Genomic DNA, 20,478 nt, shown 5'->3' on the forward strand with positions numbered 1-20,478 from the left:
GAAGGCCAACATTCCGTTTGCCTTCTTGATAACCTGTTGCACCTGCAAACCAACCTTTTGCGATTCATGCACAAGCACTCCCAAGTCCCTCTGCACAACAGCATGCTGCAGTCTTTCACCATTTAAATAATCTGATCTTCTATTTTTCCTTCCAAAGTGGATGACCTTACCAACATTGTACTCCACGTGCCAGACCCTTGCCCACTCACTTAACCTATCTATATCTCTCTGCAGACTCTCCGCATCCTCTGCGCAATTTGCTTTTCCCCTCAATTTAGTGTCATCAGCAAACTTGGATACGCTACACTCGGTGCTCTCTTCCAAATTGGTAATGTACATCGTGACAGTTGCAGGCCCAGCACTGACCCCTGCAGCACCCCATTCACCACTGATTGACAACCAGAGAAACACCCATTTATCCCGACTGTCTTCTATTGGTTAACCAATACTCTGTCCATGTAATCCATTACCCCCAACTCCATGCATCCTTATCTTATGGATAAGTCTTTTATGCAGCACCTTATTGAACACCTTCTGGAAATCCAAGTATACAACATCCACCTGTTCCCCTCTATCCACTGCGTTCATTATATCCTCAAAGAGCTCCAATAAGTTTGTCAAACAGGACCTGCCCTTCCTGAATCCATGCTGCGCCTGCCTGATAGAGCCACTTCTATCCAGATGTCTCACTATTTCTTCCTGAATGATAGCTTCAAGTGTTTTCCTGACTACAGATGTTAAGCTAACTGGCCTATAGTTACCTGCCTTTTGCCTACATCCTTTTTTAAACAGTGGCGTGACATTCGCTGTCTTCCAATCTACCGGGACCTGCCCAGAGTCCAGAGAATTTTGGTAAATTATCGCAAGTGCGTCCACTATAACTTCCGCCATTTCTTTCAGTACCCTGGGATGCATCCCATCAGGACCAGGGGACTTGGCTACCTTTAGGCCCACTAATTTGCTTATCACTACCTCTTTAGTGACGGCGATTGTATCAAGGTCCTCACCTCCCATTGCATCCATAACATCTCTATTTGGCATGTTAGACATGTCCTCCACCGTGAAGACCGACACAAAATAGTCATTCGAGACCTCAGCCATTTCCACATTACCCAATATTAATTCCCCCTTTTCATCTTCCAAGGGACCTACGTTCACTTTAGTTACCCTTTTCCACTTTATATATTTATAAAAACTTTTACTATCTGTTTTTATATTTTGTGCTAATTCACTTTCATAATCTACCTTCCCTTTCCTTAGTGCTTGCTCAGTGGTTCTTTGTTGCTTTTTAAAGTTTTCCCAATCTTCCAGTTTCCCACTACTCTTGGTGACTTTGTATGCCTGAGCATTTAGCCTGATGCCTTCTTTTATTTCCTTGGTTATATAAGGCTGGCTGTCCCCACCCTTACTGTCCTTGCTTTTAACTGGAATATTGTTGAGTACCGTGAAAAATCTCTTTGAAAGTCTTCCACTGTTCCTCAACTGTCCCACCACCATACAGCCTGTGTTCCCAGTCCACACTAGCCAACTCTTTCCTCATCCTGTTGTATTGTATCCTGTTATCCCTTGTTTAGGCATAATACACTGGTTTTAGATCAAACTAGTGTATGAGAAATTCAATCATACTTGTGTTTGACTTTCCTGTACTCCACTCTTACTTTTCTCTTTTCTAACTTTTACTCTGGTCTCTGCTTCGCTTCCCTCCGTCTTTCTGCCTGGATTCCCATCCCCCTGCCATATTAGTTTACACCCTCCCCAACAGCACCAGCAAACAATCCCCATAGGACATTGATCCCAGTCCTGCCCAGGTGTAGACCATCCTGTTTGTACTGGTCCCACCTCCCCCAGAACTGGTTCCAATGCCCCAGGAATCTGAAACCCTCCCTCCCGCACCACTGCTCAAGCCACATGTTCACCCCAACTATGCTGCTATTCCCACTCTGATTAGCACATGGCACAGGTAGTAATCCTGAGATTATTACCTTTGAGGTCTTACTTTTTAATTTACCTCCTAGCTCCCTAAATTAGGCTTGCAGGACCTCATCCTGCTTTTTTCCTATATTGTTGGTACCTACATACATCAAGACAACTGACTGTTCACCCTCCCCTTCCAGAATGCCCTGTAGCCACTCTGAGGCATCCCTGATCCTTGCACCCAGGAGGCAACACACCAACCGGGACCCCCATTTGCAGCCACAGAAGCTCCTGTCTAATCCCCTTACCATGGAATCCCTGACCACTAGAGCTCTGCCACTCTTTTTCCTGCCCTCCTGTGCAGCAGAGCCACTCACGGTGCCATGATCCTGGCTACTGCTGCCTTCCCCTGATGAGCCATCTCCCCCAACAGTGTCCAAAGCAGTATATCTGTTTTGGAGGGAGATGACCACAGGGGAGTCCTGCACTACCTTCCTGCTACTGATTTGCCTGTTGGTCACACATTCCCTATCCTTCCCTAGGCCCTTAAACTGCGGTGTGACCAACTCACTAAGCGTGCTATCCACATTCACTCTTTAAAGTGAATCCATGCGCAGCTCCAGTGCCGTCATGCAGTCTGTCAGGAGCTGCAGCCGGACACACTTCCTGCACACGTGGTTGTCAGGGACACTGGCAGCCTCCCTGAGTTCCCACATTGCACAGGGGGAGCATGACACAGGTCTGAGCTCACCTGCCATGACTAAAAGCTTTGAGGGAAAAATAAAGAGACAAAAAGCCTATCCTCACCTTACCTTAGTGTTGCTCACCCTCCCCACTGAAGCTTGGTATTCACCAAGCCCACACTTAGACAACCAGCAGCACTTAGACTAGACAGCAGCCCTTCTCAAAAAGCCACTCCTCTTGACCCTAGCTTCTTTTTATTAACTGTTGGTAATTAGCCAATCAACTATTAACAATTTGCAAATGTGCCTCTTTTCGACTGTTGCAAGGTGAAACTCGCAAGCACAGAGACTCACCTCTTTTCAAGGCTCCAGCTCCCAACCCCGAGTCTGCAAGGTGAAACTTGCACTCTTCCCAAGATTTCTTCAGTTAGTCCTAGCTCTTGCTGTGGTTTGCAGAAGTAGACTTTCTCTGGTTCCTTCACGTATCCAGGGAATCAGAGCACGTGTGAGAGGGATAAGAGATTACTACCAGAGGGACAAATCACAAACCATATTGGTTATGATGTGGTGGTCCACTGACACTAGATGTTAAGGTTTGCAAAGCATGTGTGGAGTACAAGAGACATAGAATGTACCACTGCAGTGGTACACTACAGCAACTCAACCTAAAGCCCGTTATTGAAGGGTTTAGCCAGCGCTGGTAATAAAGGGACATTAGGAGGCAGTCATCTGCTAGGGTGCCTCCCCCTCAGTCCTTCCTGTCCCATCCCACCTCTCCTCGTGCCCGACCCTAAACCCAGTCCCACGAAAGCGATCCTGAAGGCAGCTCCATGTATTGATGGGCGACAGGGCACAGCTTCACCTGGGATGTAGAAATGAAATCAGTGGCGTTGGTGAGAACCATTCTCTATGAGTTTCATCCGTAATTGTCTCAGCTGACCAGGAACAGGCATTTTGGCAAGAGGGCTTCAGAGAGAATCAGACCACAGCAGATCATGGGGTCCAGTGTGCGGGTTGATTGTGGGTGAATCAGACACTAGGGAATACAATCTCCCGGCTTGCATTCTCCACATATGAGCCAAAGTGGAACATTTCCAGCAATATTTGTGGAGTAATTATCTTCAGAAAAAAAAACTGGAAGGCGTCAACTGGATTGGCCATTGTGAATGGGCTACTGTCTCTTCAGGAATCTCGAACCTCAGCCAAATTCCAGGAGATTAGTGAAATTGCTTCTGTACTGCTGAGCGAGATGGCAGATTAGACTGGGCCCCTGATAAGGCTGCTCACTGCTGCAAATTCACAAGGTCCACTGCTATTCCCAGTCTCCACAGGATCCACACAAATGCCTTCGAAAAGGAAATGGAGCCGATAGGAACAGGCTGCTAAACTAAAGCTTCTCATTCAGACCCTCTTTTGTTCATGGAGCGATCTATTAGGAATCCTCTGGAGACACAGCTCACTCTGCTCGGAAATGCTTAGATGCAGATCTCCGTGTGCTGAATTTCCCATGCTGGACCACTGGAAGGGATGTTTGTTGGGTGCTGGGCATTTTCTCACAGGAGCAGAGAGTCAGTCCAGGACGAAACTCTCCAGCACTTAGTGTCTGCTGGTAGCACTTTCTCCCATGAATTGGAAGGTTGTGTATTCAAGTCCCACTCCAGAGATTGAGGCTGTCCCAGCACAGTGCTCGGGGTCCATCACACCATGGCTTTGTTTACCTTTTCCAATGTACTCAAATGATCCCAAGGCACTACAATGTTCTGGTCAGTACAGGGGCTCCCTGGGTTACCAGTGAAAAATCTGACTTTACGCAAATTCTCCCATGAATTTTTAAAGCATTTTTCAAGTTAGTATAAATTGTTTAATAATAAATTGTTTCATGGTATTCATTAATGACTGAATACAGTATATATTCCATTAGTTTAATTACGGGTAGTGTTAGGGTGATTATTCAATGAAGTAAAGAATTATAGCAAATGTATGTGAAGTGAGACAATATGGGTAGCTATAGAAAAGGGACATTTCTGACTTACAGAGAAATCAGCTTACGGACAGTTCTCAGGAATGGAACCCTTACATAACCTGGGGGACAGCCTGTGTTTGTCTCTCCATGCAAAACCTGGGCCAGTAATGTTGGTTGTGGGATCTTGCTGTGCCACCATAGTTCCCAGATCACAACAGTGAACAAACCTGCACTTTTGGATTTTCAGAGATTTTGAAAGTCAGTGATATAAATGCGAGCTATTTGTTTTAATCCAACTCCCCAGTCAGAAGCCCACCATTTCGACTTCTACTTATAGACCTCATAGAAACATTTCGAATGTTGAAAGGACTGGACAGAGTAGATGTGGCTAAGATGTTTGCCATGGTGGGTGAGTCCAAGACAAGAGGGTACAGTCTTAGAATTAGAGGGCGCCCGTTTAGAACAGAGATGCGGAGAAATTTCTTTAGCCAGAGGGTCGTGGATTTACGGAATTTGTTGCCACGTACAGCTGTGGAGGCCCGATCATTGGGGGCATTTAAGGCAGAGATCGATAGGAACCTAATTAGTCAAGGTATGAAGGGATATGGGGAAAAGGCCGGAAATTGGGGCTAGATGGGAGAATAGTTTAGCTCATGGTGAAGTGGCGAAGCAGACTCGATGGGCCGAATAGCCTACCTCCTTTGTCTTGTGATCTTGTGATATTTCCATTAAGGCATGACGAACACAAGGTGAGATGCAATTGGTATTTGCAACAACAACAACCTCTAGCTCTATAGTCCTTTGAAAGTAAGAAAATGCTCCAAGGAATTTCACAGAATGTTGTTCAACAAAATTGAGAGTGAGCTCTATAAAGAAGTATTGGATCACATCACCAAAAACCCAGTAGAATAGCCTGGACATAGGGAATACCTGAGAGAGAAGAGCGGTTGGGAGATGGGAGGTTTAGGGATAGTTCCAGAGTAAGGGATCCAAGGGCCACTAATGGGTTCTGACGGGTTGTGTGGTCCCACTGTACAATCCTGCACTGACTGATTCTCCATTATACTTTCACCTCTCCTTCCTCTCACTGCAAAGTCTGAGTGGCCTTGGGAAGAGAAACCAAAACATTGCAAGCTCAAGGCAACTGAAGAGGTTAAAAAGCTGAACTCCCATCATTTGGTGAAGACTTTCTGATGTAAGTTAGGAAGAACTAAACTGTAAACAGTCAACAAGAAATGCATGGCGTTTTGTAGCATGACTGATACAGTCTGCTGGGAGACTGAGGGATCTTGACTGGAGTGGTGCCTGACGGCTGCGTACAGTTTGGCTTGTTCTGTGGGGATTGGGTTGTTATTGTTAACACAGCACAATCACCATCACCCTGACAGGCCTGGGGACCGCAACACTGGTTCATTCAGAGTTTGGATAAACATCCGTGAACAAAAATCTTACATGGCAGTGCACTGAAAATTCTTCAATGTGAGGCTGTTTGGTGATGGGCAATCATTGTAATTTATGTCACTGGCTGGGTTCGCTTTCTTGCACACAGTCTCTCACAAGCACTGACTTTCTCTTGCTTTTGCCTGCAGTCTCTGTATATCTACAAATGTCCCAGCCATTATCTGCCCTCCTCTGCCTCCTTCGCTCTATATAAGAACTTAGTGCTGCCCTCTTTATTTGTGAGACCACTCTGATGCTCTCTCTATGCCTTTTGCTGTGTGTCTCACTGTGTGGATTTCTGTTTCTCTCAGGTGTCTCACATTAAATTTCGTGACACTCCCTCCAACTCTGAGTGTACACCTCTTCCTCTCTCCTTTCCACCTCCCTCTCCATGTTTCTACTTCTGTGTATCTCTCTCCCTCTCACTTTCCCTATTTGCCTTTGTGGGAATCTGTCTCTCTCTCTCTCTCTCTCCCCCTTTCTCTCCCTCTCCCCTTCTCTGTCTCTCTCCCTCTCTCCCCCTCCCTCTCTCTCCCCTCTCCCCCTTCTCTCCCCTCTCCCCTTCTCTCCCTCTCCCCTTTCCCCTTCTCTCTCTCCCTTTCTCTCTCTCCCTCTCCCTCCTTCCCCTCTTCCCCAGCAATGCCGTATTTATACACTTAGCTCTGTTGCTGATCGTATTTTGTTCCCAATATAAATTTAAGCTTGTCCTTCACAATTTTCCTCTTCAATGCTAATATGAAGCCACTGTAATTCAAGTCTGAAAGTTCATGTGTGATGCACAAGCCTGTTGAATCTTTGGTGATATTATATTGTAGCATTGAGACAGATTTCCAGGATTACCCTGTAGAGCAATTTTAAATATGACAAGATAGCTGAGATCCACCGAGTTCCATGATTTACCTATAACCAAAGGTCAGTCTCGAAGCTGATTAATTCTACTCATTGCTGATGTTGATCAATTGCGGTGATTCACAAATGGAGAGGGGCAGTTATAGAAAATATATCATTTACTGCAGCCTAAACTTCCATGAGAAAACAGATGGTTGCAGAGAGTTATGAGGCTGTTAAAGAATTTCAGGAAGGGGAGGGGAGTAGGGCAGCTCACATTCCCAAACCACGCAGAGTTTTAGCAATCTCATTTGAGAGTACATGGCCTTTTCAAATGTTATAATTCCAGTGGTGAGCTCAGCCAATGCTGCACCAGCACAGGTTTGTTGTTACAGCGCTAGTTCCTCTGTAAAAAACTTCCAACGTTTGAAAGCACAGGGAGCTTCTCCACAGATGCTGCCTGACTGCTGAGTTATTTCCAGCACTTTAATGTTGAAGACACTCCCTCCATTCCACCTCCCTCTCCACCTTTTTACTGTAGTGTCTCTCTCCATCTATGACTAGTCTGCCTGGTCTTGTTTTCCAAGGCGGGAGTGAATGATGGGTAATGGGGGAGGGCGGTCAGTGATAAAGTCCCCAGCACCCAATGCCTAAATTCAGGCACTTAATAGCAATGTGCGGAGGAAGGTCACGGCTTCAATTTTGTAGAATTGTGTGGATGAGATCTGACCTGGGCATTGGAATCTATGGCTGGGATCCCCCTCTCTCCCCTCACTCCATTACCCTAGCTCTGTGACCTCTGTGCGCACCTGAATTAGTGCTCCCAGCACTGAGTTCTGCATCACCAGGACACTTTGGAGGTCAAGGGCAGAAATCAATGGGTCCAACCCATGGTCCACACTATTCCCAGTTCAGGCATGCTGGCAATGTGCGCATTCCCATCCTGTGGCAACGCTTAATCCCAACATTTGCCTTGGGCATCCTCAGTGCAATGCACTTCTGCCTCTGAGCCATGGGTTCAAGTCCCACTCAAGACCCAAGCAGCTGGTTTAGGCTGACGGGCCAGTCTGGTGCTGGGGGAATGCTGCACTCTGTCAGTTCACAGGGGACTTCCCAGGTGTACAAAGACCCTGAGCTCCACTTGGAGAAGAGCGGGGATCATGGTGGCAGAGCTTCACAGCTCCAGAGACCTGGGTTCAATCCTGACCTCAGGTGCTGTTTATGTGGAGTTTCTAAGTTCTCCCTGCGACTGTGCGACTGAACTTGAGCTATTCCTAGCATTTTCCTTGAATATCTCAGCGGGCAGGGCATGAGTGGCCCGGGATGGTGCAGCGGGTAGTGCTGCTCCCTCACGGCTCCAGAGACCCGGGTTCAATCGTGACGTCAGGTGGAGTTTCCACGCTCTCCCCGTGACCCTGCGGGTTTCCCCAGGATGCTCCAGTTTCCTCCCACATCCCAAAGACGTGAAGATTGGGCAAGTTAATTGGCTGCTGTGAGTTGCTCCTGGTGGTAAGTGGTGGAATCCGGGGGTTGATGTTGATGGGAGTGTGGGGAGAATAAAATGGGAGCAGTGTAGGATGTGTGCTTGGTGGTTGCGGGGACTAGATGGACGGTATGACTCCATTAGGGAAACTGGCAATGGATGTTGGAAGGCATTGGTGCTGTATGCCCAGAACTCTCTGAAGAAACCAGGGTAGTGGTGGGGAGTGTGATACATTCGCTGTGGTGCTCCAGGGGTTAAAGTGCCGGATGACTTACAATTTTTGTCCTGAGCTGCTGACAGTACGCAGGCTTGTGACACTTGTGTGGAGAAATGAGCAGCTCTAATCGCTGCCTCTGTAAGGTAAGATTTCTTTATTAGTCACATGTGCATCGAAACACACAGTGAAGGGCATCTTTTGCGTAGAGTGTTCTGGGGGCAGCCCACAAGTGTCGCCACGCTTCCGGCGCCAACATAGCATGCCTGCAACTTCCTAACCCGTACGTGTTTGGAATGTGGGAGGAAACCAGAGCACCTGGAGGAAACCCACGCAGACGTGAGGAGAATGTACAAACTCTTTACAGACAGCGGCTGGAATAGAACCCGGGTTGCCGGTGCTGTAATAGCATTACGTTAACCGCTACACTACCGTGCCTGCTCTGTACATGGGCTGGGAAGCTGCCGGAGTCCAAACCCTCACCAGATCTTCCTTCTCTCTCTTCCAGGGAAGCCGCTCCACCAGCCAGGAGTGCAGCCACTGGCGGAACTGTTGACTTCCTTCCAGAACCCTGCAGAGCACACTGAGCCTGGGGACCCTGCGGACCGCCACCTGCAGCCTTCCTACTGCCGAACACACTTCGACACCCTGACCAAGGGTAAGGGTTTTACCTCTGACCTGCCGTCCGCCTCTGGCAGCCACACCACTTTTCAGGACTTCTTAACTGTGCCCTGAATATCAGCAGAAGTACTTCCCCCACCAATTCCGTATTTAGAGAAACCTGGATTTATTCAGTAACAGACAGGAGGCTGTCAGCAGGTTAGGCAGCAACTGGGCACTGCATCTGATTAATCAGGAGCAAAGCAATGGGCTGCCCATTTGCCTGCACACATGCACACACACACACACACACACACACACACACACACACACACACACACACACACACACACACACAATAATACACACACACCAATACACACACACTAATACACATAAGTACACACACACAAACTAATACACACACTAATGCACACACACACACACTAATACACGCACACACACCAATACACACACACACACACACCAATACACACACACAGATTAATACACACACACTCAAATACAAGCACACCCACAAATATACACACACACGCACTAATACGCACACACTAATACACACACGCACAAATACACACACACACAAATACACACATGCACTAATACACACACACACTAATGCACACACACTAATGCACACACACTCACGCAGTAATGCACACACACACAAACACTCTAATGCATACCCTCACACACGTGCACTAATGTGCACACACTAGGTAAGATAAGATATTTATTAGTCACAATATACATGAAAACACACAGTGAAATACATCTTTTTGCATTACTAAGAACATGCTGGGGGCAGCCCGCAAGTGTCACCACTCTTCCGGTGCCAACATAGCACGCCCACAGCTCCTAACCCGTAAGTCTTTGGAATGTGGGAGGAAACTGGAGCATCTGGAGGAAACCCACGCAGACACGGGGAGAACACACAAACTCCTTACAGACAGCAGCGGGAATTGAACCCATTGGCACTGTAATAGCGTTACGCTAACCGTACGCTAATTCACACACACACACACACACACACACACAAATGCACACACGCACACATGCCTGTACACACACAATGTGCAGGATGGGTCAGTGGATATGCTGGTGGTGGCCAAAGCCTGATACCCTGGCAAAGCCCAGCAGGGCTAAAACGAGCAGTTTTTAAATCTCTCTGGTGAACATAGGCAGAAAGCCTGGCACCATGGCATACCTCTGCCCCCCGCCCCCCGGGGTTCTGTGCCATGTCAGCTGCTGCTCATTGGCAAGGTTTTTGCCTCCAAAGGTGACCTCTTGGTCCGCTCTGGAGGTGAATAATGCAGTGTGGAGGGAGTGTTGCCTTTTGGATGAGATGTCAACAGAAGCTCTGCCTGCCCTCTCCAGGCATTCTTGGTAACAAAATCCTGGAAACACTCAGCAGGCGAGGCTACAACTGTGCAGAGAGAAATATAGAAAGGTTTTACTGACCTAAACCTTTAACTCAGTTACCCTCTCCACAGATGCTGCCTGTCCTGCTGAGATCAAGCAATATCTTTGACAGGGTGGATGCAAGAATGATATTTCCCCTGGCTGAGGTGTCTGGAGCCAGCAGCCCCAGGATCAATAAGACTAGCAGACCAGCATTAATGTAGCACTGAAAGATATACCAGCCACTTCGCCCTTGGCAATGCTGCCTATGTTGCAATGGGGGATCTGATTCTATGCGAAAAACTCCCAGAGAATGTTTCTGCTACTAATGCGGAGATCGGCACTGGCCAGATCTTTCCTGTATCTTCGCTGCCGTTGGGCAGTGGTAGTGTCGGAGACGCACTCAAACAAAGGAGACTGGAAATGGGCTTGAAAGCAAAATAACAATGTAGGGCCATGAGGAGAGGGTGGGGAGAGGGACTCACTGGATTGATCTTGCACAGAGCTGGCATGGGCTCGATGGGCTGAATGGGCTTCCTTCTGTGCTCTAACCTTCCTGTGATTGGGCCACAACCTAGAAAGTCAAAACACTAAAACCTGAAGATGTCGGGAATCTGAATTAAAAAGAGAAAATGATGGAAGGTAAGAAATAGAGAGTGAGAGTAGGACATTCGCCCCTTGTGCCTGGCTTCCCCATTCAATAAGATCAATGGGCTGATCTCTCCTGCACAATCCTCATATCCCTGTGATTCCTGTAACAATCCAAAAACCCCTCAGGTCTCAGTGTTGAACATACTCAGCAACTGAACCTCTGCAGCTCCCTTGGACAGAGAATTCCAAAGATTCACCACCCTCTAACTGTCTCCCTCCTTCATCCTGAATGGCCGCCTCTTTATTTCTACACCACTGGCCCTCGTTTCTTTGCAAACTGCAAGCACTCTCAGGTACAACAGTCTGACGAGGCTGCTTCTTCCCCTTCCTCAGATTTAAAACAAAATATCTACATATTCCGGGGAGCCGACTACTGGAAGCTCTCAAGAGACGGCACCATCAGAGGACCTCTGTCACTGCAGAAGAGCTGGCCCGAGCTGCCCCCTGCCATCGAGGCAGCAGCCATGTCAGAGAAGGAAGGGAAGTTCTATTCTTTCAGAGGTAAAGGATTTCGGTTCAGTCGGCGATGGTGAACTCTGTGAGGTGATATTTGGTGTGTGGGGAGAGGTCACGGGGAGCACTGCTGGGGATAGCCAGTATCCACCTGGCTCACCGCCTTCTCTCACTGCCTCTCCCAGCTTGTTGCCACGGCAGGGATATAACCTCCCGGCCGCTGGGCCAATGGATTCCTGCCCTCCCATCCCGGCTCCCTGCTTCTCATCTGGTTCCAGCCCCATTCTGCGAGTCCATCCACACTCTGCTTTGCCGTTGGATCTTTCCCTGTCATATACATGATCAACCATTTAGTCCTTCCCCAGCTCCTCCTGGTTTCCTCCTGCTCCTCCTCCTCCTCATTCCCCTCTTCTCTTTCTCCTTGATCCCTCCCTCCTCCTCAATCCCCTCCTCTGCCTCCTCCAGCTGTGCCCTCACATGCTGTGATTCACATCAGCACCACATCTGGTGGCCTCCTCTCCAGCTCCCTCTGACTCAGTCCCTGGACCTCCCCGGATGTTGCCCCTCCTGGCCACTTCACTTTTTATTCCCGTTTTTAAAGACCGGATTCAAGTTCTCAAACGGCCAAAATGGCATTTTCTGGATTACTGATCATGTGACATAATCCTCACCTTCCTGTACAATCAGTAGTTGTAAAACAACTCCCTCCCACTCAATCCTCCTTGCCGCCATCTGGAATTGCAATGAACTGAATGCCTTTCCAATCATTCCCAGATTATTCCTGACCAAGTGTGTGGAGAAGCCATTTGCTCTGGGAACCCCTGGCCCGGGATCGGGAGCAGACAGAAGCCCAGGAGCTCACCACCTCACAGACAACCCACACACCCACCCCATCAGTCACCTCTTGCCCTGTCCATGGAAGAGCATGCAAGTCCCACATTGGCCCCGGGGGTCCCCACAGGAGCGGACCGGAAACCAGTCATCCCAAGGGTCGGTCTGAGAACAGGACCCCCATACGGGGCCGGGGAGTGCGATGGATGGTTGGGATTGGTGCTGCTGAACTGCATTCAGTACCAGCACCATCTCAGCTCACTTCACATTCCCCTACCACATAGAAGAAGGTTGTTGGGTCCATCAAGTCCATGCCAGCTCCTACAACAATCCCATCAATCCCCATTTCCCTGTAACCTATCCTCTCTCAAACATCTCCCCCAATTCTCCTACCTACACACTAGGGGCGATTTGCAGTAACTAATTAACCCACCAACCCCCTCTCCACCCCCCCCCCCCACCCCCCACGTGTTTGGGATGTGGGAGGAAACCGGAGCACCTGAGGCCAGCCCACATGGTCAGCGGGAGAGTGTGCAAACTCCACACCGTCAGGATTGAACCCAGGTCTCTGGGGCTGTGAGGCAGCAGCACCACCCTTTGCCGCCCATGCATTCCCCGCTGTGATATTCGGGCAACACACCAGGGGTAGCTGGGACTCAGTCGCTGGCCCATGCTGAGTTAGGACGATGAGCCGCAGCCCTTCTCCCTCACCCCCTACCCTGTCACTGGACGTGTGTCTGACTGCAATGCTCCTCACCTTCAAGTAGCTGGCTGGCACATGATCTTGGATGTCTCCAATTTCTGTCGCTGGCCTCCAACAAGAGTTGTGTACACACAAGTCCGCATTAAGTAAGGTTGTTAAAAAGCCATTGAAGATGCAAAGAATGTTCAGTGCTGGGTGTGAAGGGTGGGGAGTGATCGATGTGGGGCAGCTAGCAAAGAACACAGTGTGTATTGTGTATCACATGGTTCAGGGAGGAGAGTGTCACAGAAAACGGGGTGTTCCACAAGCAAACAAGAGCAGTGTTTTTCATTGAAACTGGAAATCTCACTGCAGCTGATTACTGGGAATTGCTATAAGGTCGAAAATAAACTGCAGATGCTGGAAATCTAAAAAATAAAACAGAAAATATCGTGGGAAGGGAAGGAGAGTTACTGTTACATGTTGAAGACCTTTAGGTCTGCATTGGTATTGGTTTATTATTGTCACTTGTACTGAGGTACAGTGAAAAACTTGTCTTGCGTACCGATCATACAGATCAATTCATTACACAGTGCAGTTACATTGGGTTAGTACAGAGTGCATTGATGTAGTATAAGTAAAAACAATAACAGTACAGAGAAAGTGCAGTGCAATAAGGTGCAAAGTCACAGCAAGGTAGATTGTGAGGTCAGAGTCCATCTCATTGTATAAAGGAACCGTTCAATAGTCTTATCACAGTGGGGTAGAAGCTGTCCTTAAGTCTGGTGGTACGTGCCCTCAGGCTCCTGTATTTTCTACCTGATGGAAGAGGAGAGAAGAGAGACTGACCCAGGTGGGAGGGATCCTTCTCTCTAGAGATGCTCTCTGGTCTGCTGCGAGTTCCCAGCATTTTCTGGGGGGGGGTTTATTTTTGCAATAAGACTGATGTTGCGTAGCGTGTTGATGAAAACCCCATCACAGAGCCGGCAGCTGAATGTCGCAATGTTCGGCAGCGGACTGGGTTAGGCTGGGCTCCCATTGCACAGCGCGCCGGGTGAGAGGGACTCGGTATCTGCAGGCGGACACTGGCCCCGCACTGCCTCCTGCTGTCGGCCAGCGGGAACAGCAGACTCTCTCTTTTTCAATCTTTTTATTACATTTCAAATTAATAAACATAACAGTAGTAATTATACAGATGATACAAAGAGATCGGGATTACAGTAATAACAGTTAACATGTACAAACACAAGGAGTAAGATATGTAATCTGAACCTCCGAATCTCTTGATAATTGAACATGAAAAAGATTTAAAAAGAAATATGGTTATATGAAAAAAAAACCCAAAATTGAAAAGAAAACAATAATAAAACAAAAAAAAATGATAATAAAATCTAACCAAGAACTAAACAAAAGCTGGGCTGTCGTATTCCTTTGGTTAAAAGCATTATTATGTCATTAACTCTGCTCCTCTATATTCAAGTAGAAAGTTATTGAAAAGGACTCAGGGAGGAGCAGACTAATGATTCTGTTCCCCGTTCCCCAGGTGGCCGGTGTTGGAGATACACGGACAACCTGCTGGACGAGGGCTACCCAGTCAAAGTGAAGTCCATGGGGCTGCCTCGCCACCCAGATGCCGCATTCTATTTCCCCCCGCTCAGTCACCTGGTTATTTTCAAAGGATCCAAGTACTTTGTGTTGAACGAAGAGACGATGAAGGTAGAGCAGTATTACCCGCGGACTCTCAGTGACTGGAAAGGGATCCCCGTCGGCATCAATGGGGCTTTCTCCTGGAACGATAAGCGGACCTATTTCTTCAAAGACGACACGTTCTGGAGGTTTGACAACAGCAGACTGAAGGTGTTGCGCCAGGGGCGGTGGGCGCAGGAACTGGAGTGGACGGGCTGCCAGCCCACCAACCACACGGACTCTGCGCGGCCGCAGACGTGACTGAAGGCGCCCAGATTAAAGTGCAATTCCCAAACAGTGCCGGCTTCGCCTCCGTCTGGGGAGGGAATGAGAGCAGAGATATCTCAATGAGGGAGCCCAGTGTAACTAGTCAAACACACAGGGTGCGCAGTCCCACACACGGGAGAGGGTACACAGTACACCCCACACACACGGGACAGGGTACACAGTACACCCCACACACGGGGAGAGGGTACACAGTACAGGACACACACGGGACAGGGTACACAGTACACCCCACACACGGGGAGAGGGTACACAGTACAGGACACACATGGGACAGGGTACACAGTACACATCACACACGGAGAGAGGGTACATGGTACAGGACACACACGGGGAGAGGGTACACCGTACACCTCACACACATGGGGAGAGGGTACCCAGTACACCCCACACACGGGAGAGGGTACACAGTACACCTCACACACGGGGGGAGGGTACACAGTACACCTCACACACGGGGGGAGAGGGTACACAGTACACCCCACACACATGGGGAGAGGGTACACAGTACACCTCACACACACGGGGAGAGGGTACACAGTACAGGACACACACGGGGAGAGGATACACCGTACACCTCAGACACAGGACAGGGTACACAGTACACCTCACACACGGGAGAGGGTACACAGTACACCTCACACACGGGGAGAGGGTACACAGTACACCCCACACACGGGAGAGGGTACACAGTACACCTCACACAGGGGGAGAGGGTACACAGTACAGGACACACAAGTGGAGTGGGTACACAGAACACCCCACACACAGGGAGAGGGTACACAGTACAGGACACACACGGGGAGAGGGTACACAGTACAGGACACACAGGGGGAGAGGGTACACAGTACAGGACACACAGGGAGAGGGTACACAGTACACCCCACACATGGAGAGAGGGTACACAGTACAGGACACACACGGGGAGAGGATGAACACAGCCAGTTGAACAGGGGCAGAGTTTACACAGTAGACGGTATGAGAGAACACGTAACTGGGTCGGTAACACATTGGGTGCCCCCAGGGTAGGGGTCACAGCTCACTACTTAAAGGATGGGGGCACCTGGTGCACTGTTATTGCACCCAGGAAAAGAGAACCTACCATTGGGGTACAGTGAACCCAATACCCCCAGTGTTGGGGTGCAGTGAACCCAATACCCCCAGTGTTGGGGTGCAGTGAACCCAATACCCCCAGTGTTGGGGTACAGTGAACCCAATACCCCCAGTGTTGGGGTGCAGTGAACCCAATACCCCCAGTGTTGGGGTGCAGTGAACCCAATACCCCCAGTGTTGGGGTGCAGTAGACCCAATACCCCCAGTATTGGGGTACAGTAGACCCAATACCCCCAGTGTTGGGGTGCAGTAGACCCAATACCCCCAGTGTTGGGGTGCAGTAGACCCAATACACCCAGTGATGGGATACAGTAGACCCCAATACCCCCAGTGTTGGGGTGCAGTAGACCCAATACCCCCAGTGTTGGGGTACAGTAGACCCAATACCCCCAGTGTTGGGGTGCAGTAGACCCAATACCCCCAGTGTTGGGGTGCAGTAGACCCAATACCCCCAGTGTTGGGGTGCAGTAGACCCAATACACCCAGTGATGGGGTGCAGTAGACCCCAATACCCCCAGTGTTGGGGTGCAGTAGACCCAATACCCCCAGTGTTGGGGTGCAGTAGACCCACTACACCCAGTGATGGGATACAGTAGACCCCAATATCCCCAGTGTTGGGGTGCAGTAGACCCCAATACCCCCAGTGTTGGGGTGCAGTAGACCCCAATACACCCAGTGTTGGGGTGCAGTAGACCCCAATACACCCAGTGTTGGGGTGCAGTAGACCCAATACCCCCAGTGTTGGGGTACAGTAGACCCCAATACCCCCAGTGTTGGGGGACAGTAGTCCCCAATATCACCAATGTTGGGGTCCATTAGACCCCAATGCCCCCAGTGTTGGGGTAAAGTAGACCCCAGTATCACCAATGTTGGGGATCATTAGAACCCAATGCCCTTAGCGTTGGGTACAGTAGACCCCAATATCACCAATGTTGGGGTTCATTAGACCCCAATACCCCCAGTGTTCCTGGTTCAGGTGACCCCCATTTCCTGCCGCTGATGATGTGTGATTTCTGGCACGCACCGATCTCTGAATGTTTTGGGGATGTAGTGCCACGTTACGGAAGGCTGAGTGTGCACAGACTGTGGAAGGGTGATGTGTTTGGCCCTGCTGTGTCCTGTGTGGCAGTGCAGTCTCACCGTTGGTGTGGCTGGTAACCTGGCACCCACTCCAAGTACCGGGGGGGGGGGGGGGGGGAGGTATTGTCGACCATTCCCGTAAACCCAGTGGTTGCACCACCTGCTGTCCGACAGCCCAAAGCGATGCAGGTTGCTGGATTAATTGACCACTGCAAGTTGCCCCTGGTATGTAGGTGGGTGTTTGATGGTCTGTGGATTTAGTGTTGTACAACTCTGTAGGAGGACCATGTCCTCAGTCCCTTAGAACAGAGTGTCAACGCCTCCCTTATCCACCAGTGGGTGGAAGTGTCCAATGCATTGAACCAGCTCCAACATGAAGGAGCCTGACAGCAGTGTCCTTGAGTGCCATTGACGAACAAGTCCTCGCGCTGTGCTGAAGCTGCAGTCGTGGCCGGAGGAAGCAGTGTATAACAGTAAGGACAACCGTCCTGAAGCACAGGCACCTCGCACGTTCCTCCGCACTGGGGTTCTGAGGTTTGCTCTCGAATAGCTCGGAGGATGCAGCTTCACAAACTCATGGAGTCGTACAGCACAGAAACAGGCCCTTCAGCCCACCACGTCCCTGCCGACCTTTTTTGCCAATTAAGATTAAGATCTTTATTAGTCACATGTACATCGAAACACACAGTGAAAGGCATCTTTTGCGTCGAGTGTGCTGGGGGCAGCCCGCAAGTGTCGCCACGCTTCCGGCGCCAACGTAGCATGCCCGCAACTTCCTAACCCGTACGCCTTTGGAATGTGGGAGGAAACCGGAGCACCCGGAGGAAACCCACGCAGTCACAGAGAGAACGTACAAACCCCTTACAGACAGCGGCTGGAATTGAACCCAGGTCACTGGCGCTGTAATAGTGTTACGCTAACCGCTGCACTATCTACACTAATCGCATTTGCCTGCACTAGGACTGTATCCTTCTGCGCCTGTTTAAGTGTCTGTCTACATGCCCCTTAAACATAAGTGATTCCACCAGCTCCTCGGGCAGTGCGTTCCAGATATCAACCACCCTCTGAGCAAAGAACTTACCCCTCAGATCCCCTTTAAAGCCCCTCCACACACCTCAAACCTGTGGCTTCTTGCTTTTGATATCCCTACCATGGGAAAAACATTTTGACTACCTACCCTATCAATGTCTCTCGTGATCTTACATATCCGGCTGTGAATTCTTCTCCTCCTACCTCCTCCCGTAGTGTGCCGTGCTCTGTGTGTCCTCTGCAGGTTCCCTCAGCCACACTGCAAGTAACACTGGATCCCCACTGCTGAAATCAGGAGCAACAGCATAACCTTAACATTAGGACGGAATCCTGGACGCACCGTTGCCCGTGGAAAGCATCAAACTGTTATTCAGTTGAATCAATAACCAGCAGCAATCAATCAGCAGCTGTCATGCAAGTGTTTATGATCCCTTTAGTTATCAGGAGTTGGTGAGGGGAGGGGTGATGGATCCTTTCCTGCCCCATCCCCCACGTGTGCCTAGAATAGACCCACAGGGAGCATTGGGATCCAATTGAGCAGCAGGGTGAGTGGTTTTTTTTTCCAGGGTTGGGGAATCGAAAGCTAGAGGACATGGTTTTAAGGTTAGAGGTGAAAGGTTTAATAAGATAAGATTTCTTTATTAGTCACATGTACATCAAAACACACAGTGAAATGCATCTTTTTTGCATCGAGTGTTCTGGGGGCAGCCCGCAAGTGTCGCCACGCTTCCGGCGCCAACATAGCATGCCCACAACTTCCTAACCCGTACGTCTTTGGAATGTGGGAGGAAACCAGAGCACCCGGAGGAAACCCACGCAGACACAGGGAGAACATACAAACTCCTTACAGACAGCGGCCGGAATTGAACCCAGGTCGCTGGCGCTGTAATAGCGTTACGCTAACTGCTACACTACAGGGGCAACTTTTTTACTCAGCGTGTAATAAGTGTATGGAACCAGCTGCCAGAGGAAGTGGTTGAGGTTGGTATATTAGATACATTTAAGAAGTATGTAGACAGGTACATAGATGACAAGAGTTTAGAGGGATATGGGCCAAGTGCTGGGAAATAGGATTAACTTGAATATACATCTTGGTCAGCATGGACACATATGGGCCAAAGGGCCTTTTTTTGTGCTGTATGATTCTATGACGTCGTCAGGGTAACGTCATCCAGATGGAGGGTCTTGACCCGAAATGTCGACTGTCCGTTTCCCTCCACAGATGCTGCCTGACCCGCTGAGTTCCTCCAGTAGTTTGTTTTTTTTCCCGCTTTTAATGTCATCCTATCCCTATCCTGCCAACCTCCAGCAGGTGGTGTACAACCCTGTGGAAAGTTGTTGCTATCACCCACACAAGGCTAATAACCACTGGGTTAGATGGTTAACCCTTTGTTTGCCTTTTCTGGTACTTCCTCATTCTTGCAGACAATGAATTTATTCTTGACAATACTTGGAAGAGCTTTCTCATTCCATCTTATTGCAAGTTATATCCTTGCTCACTTACTTATTACGACACAGGAGGCCACTTGATCCAACAAGTCTTTGCTGACTCCCGGCAGAGGTTGTCCTCCCATTCTCTACTGTTCTTGGTACGTCGACTTTGATACTTGCATCAATGAATCCCTTCAGTGCTCCCTCTGAGACTGTGCTAAGCACGTGCAGAGGATGGGGCATTCAGTACCAGGATAGGATCCATCACCCCTCCCCTCACCAATCCCTGATATCGAAAGGGATCATAACTGTTTGCAGGAGAGTAGCTGATTGACCGCTGCTGGTTATTGATGCTCCACGACCGCTGGGATCACTTCCAGGCTCATTTCTTAACCTATGTTCCCCACTCCTAACAACAATTTACTGCGAGCTCCCCAGTCTTTCCCCTCAACCATCAGTGGTGGACCTGCTAACGAACACAGTTTCAGATTGTGGAGTTGGAGCCAAAGCATCACACGGCACGGAGACAGGCCCTCCAGCCCACCCAGTCTGTGCCAACCGTCGAGGGTTCATGTCCACACAGTCCTATCCTAATCCCATTTTATTCTCCCCACATTCCCACCAACTCCCCCAGACTCCACCACTCACCCAACACACTGGGGACAATTTACAAGAGCCAATTAACCCACC

General features: G+C 49.3%; 1 protein-coding gene across 1 annotated transcript in view; it reads left to right on the top strand.

The window, feature by feature from the left end:
• The window catches only part of mmp28 (matrix metallopeptidase 28), an 84,230-nt gene extending 69,104 nt beyond the window's left edge, over nt 1–15,126 (top strand). The window contains exons 6-8 of the mRNA XM_052035718.1: nt 9,034–9,183; nt 11,532–11,699; nt 14,708–15,126. Coding sequence (XP_051891678.1) covers nt 9,034–9,183; nt 11,532–11,699; nt 14,708–15,111 — 722 coding nt within the window. The 3' untranslated portion in view covers nt 15,112–15,126. The remainder of the gene's footprint in view (nt 1–9,033; nt 9,184–11,531; nt 11,700–14,707) is intronic.
• The last annotated feature ends 5,352 nt before the right edge of the window (nt 15,127–20,478 follow it).

Source organism: Pristis pectinata, chromosome 21 (genome assembly GCF_009764475.1).
Source record: "Pristis pectinata isolate sPriPec2 chromosome 21, sPriPec2.1.pri, whole genome shotgun sequence".
In the NCBI taxonomy this organism is placed as follows: domain Eukaryota; kingdom Metazoa; phylum Chordata; class Chondrichthyes; order Rhinopristiformes; family Pristidae; genus Pristis; species Pristis pectinata.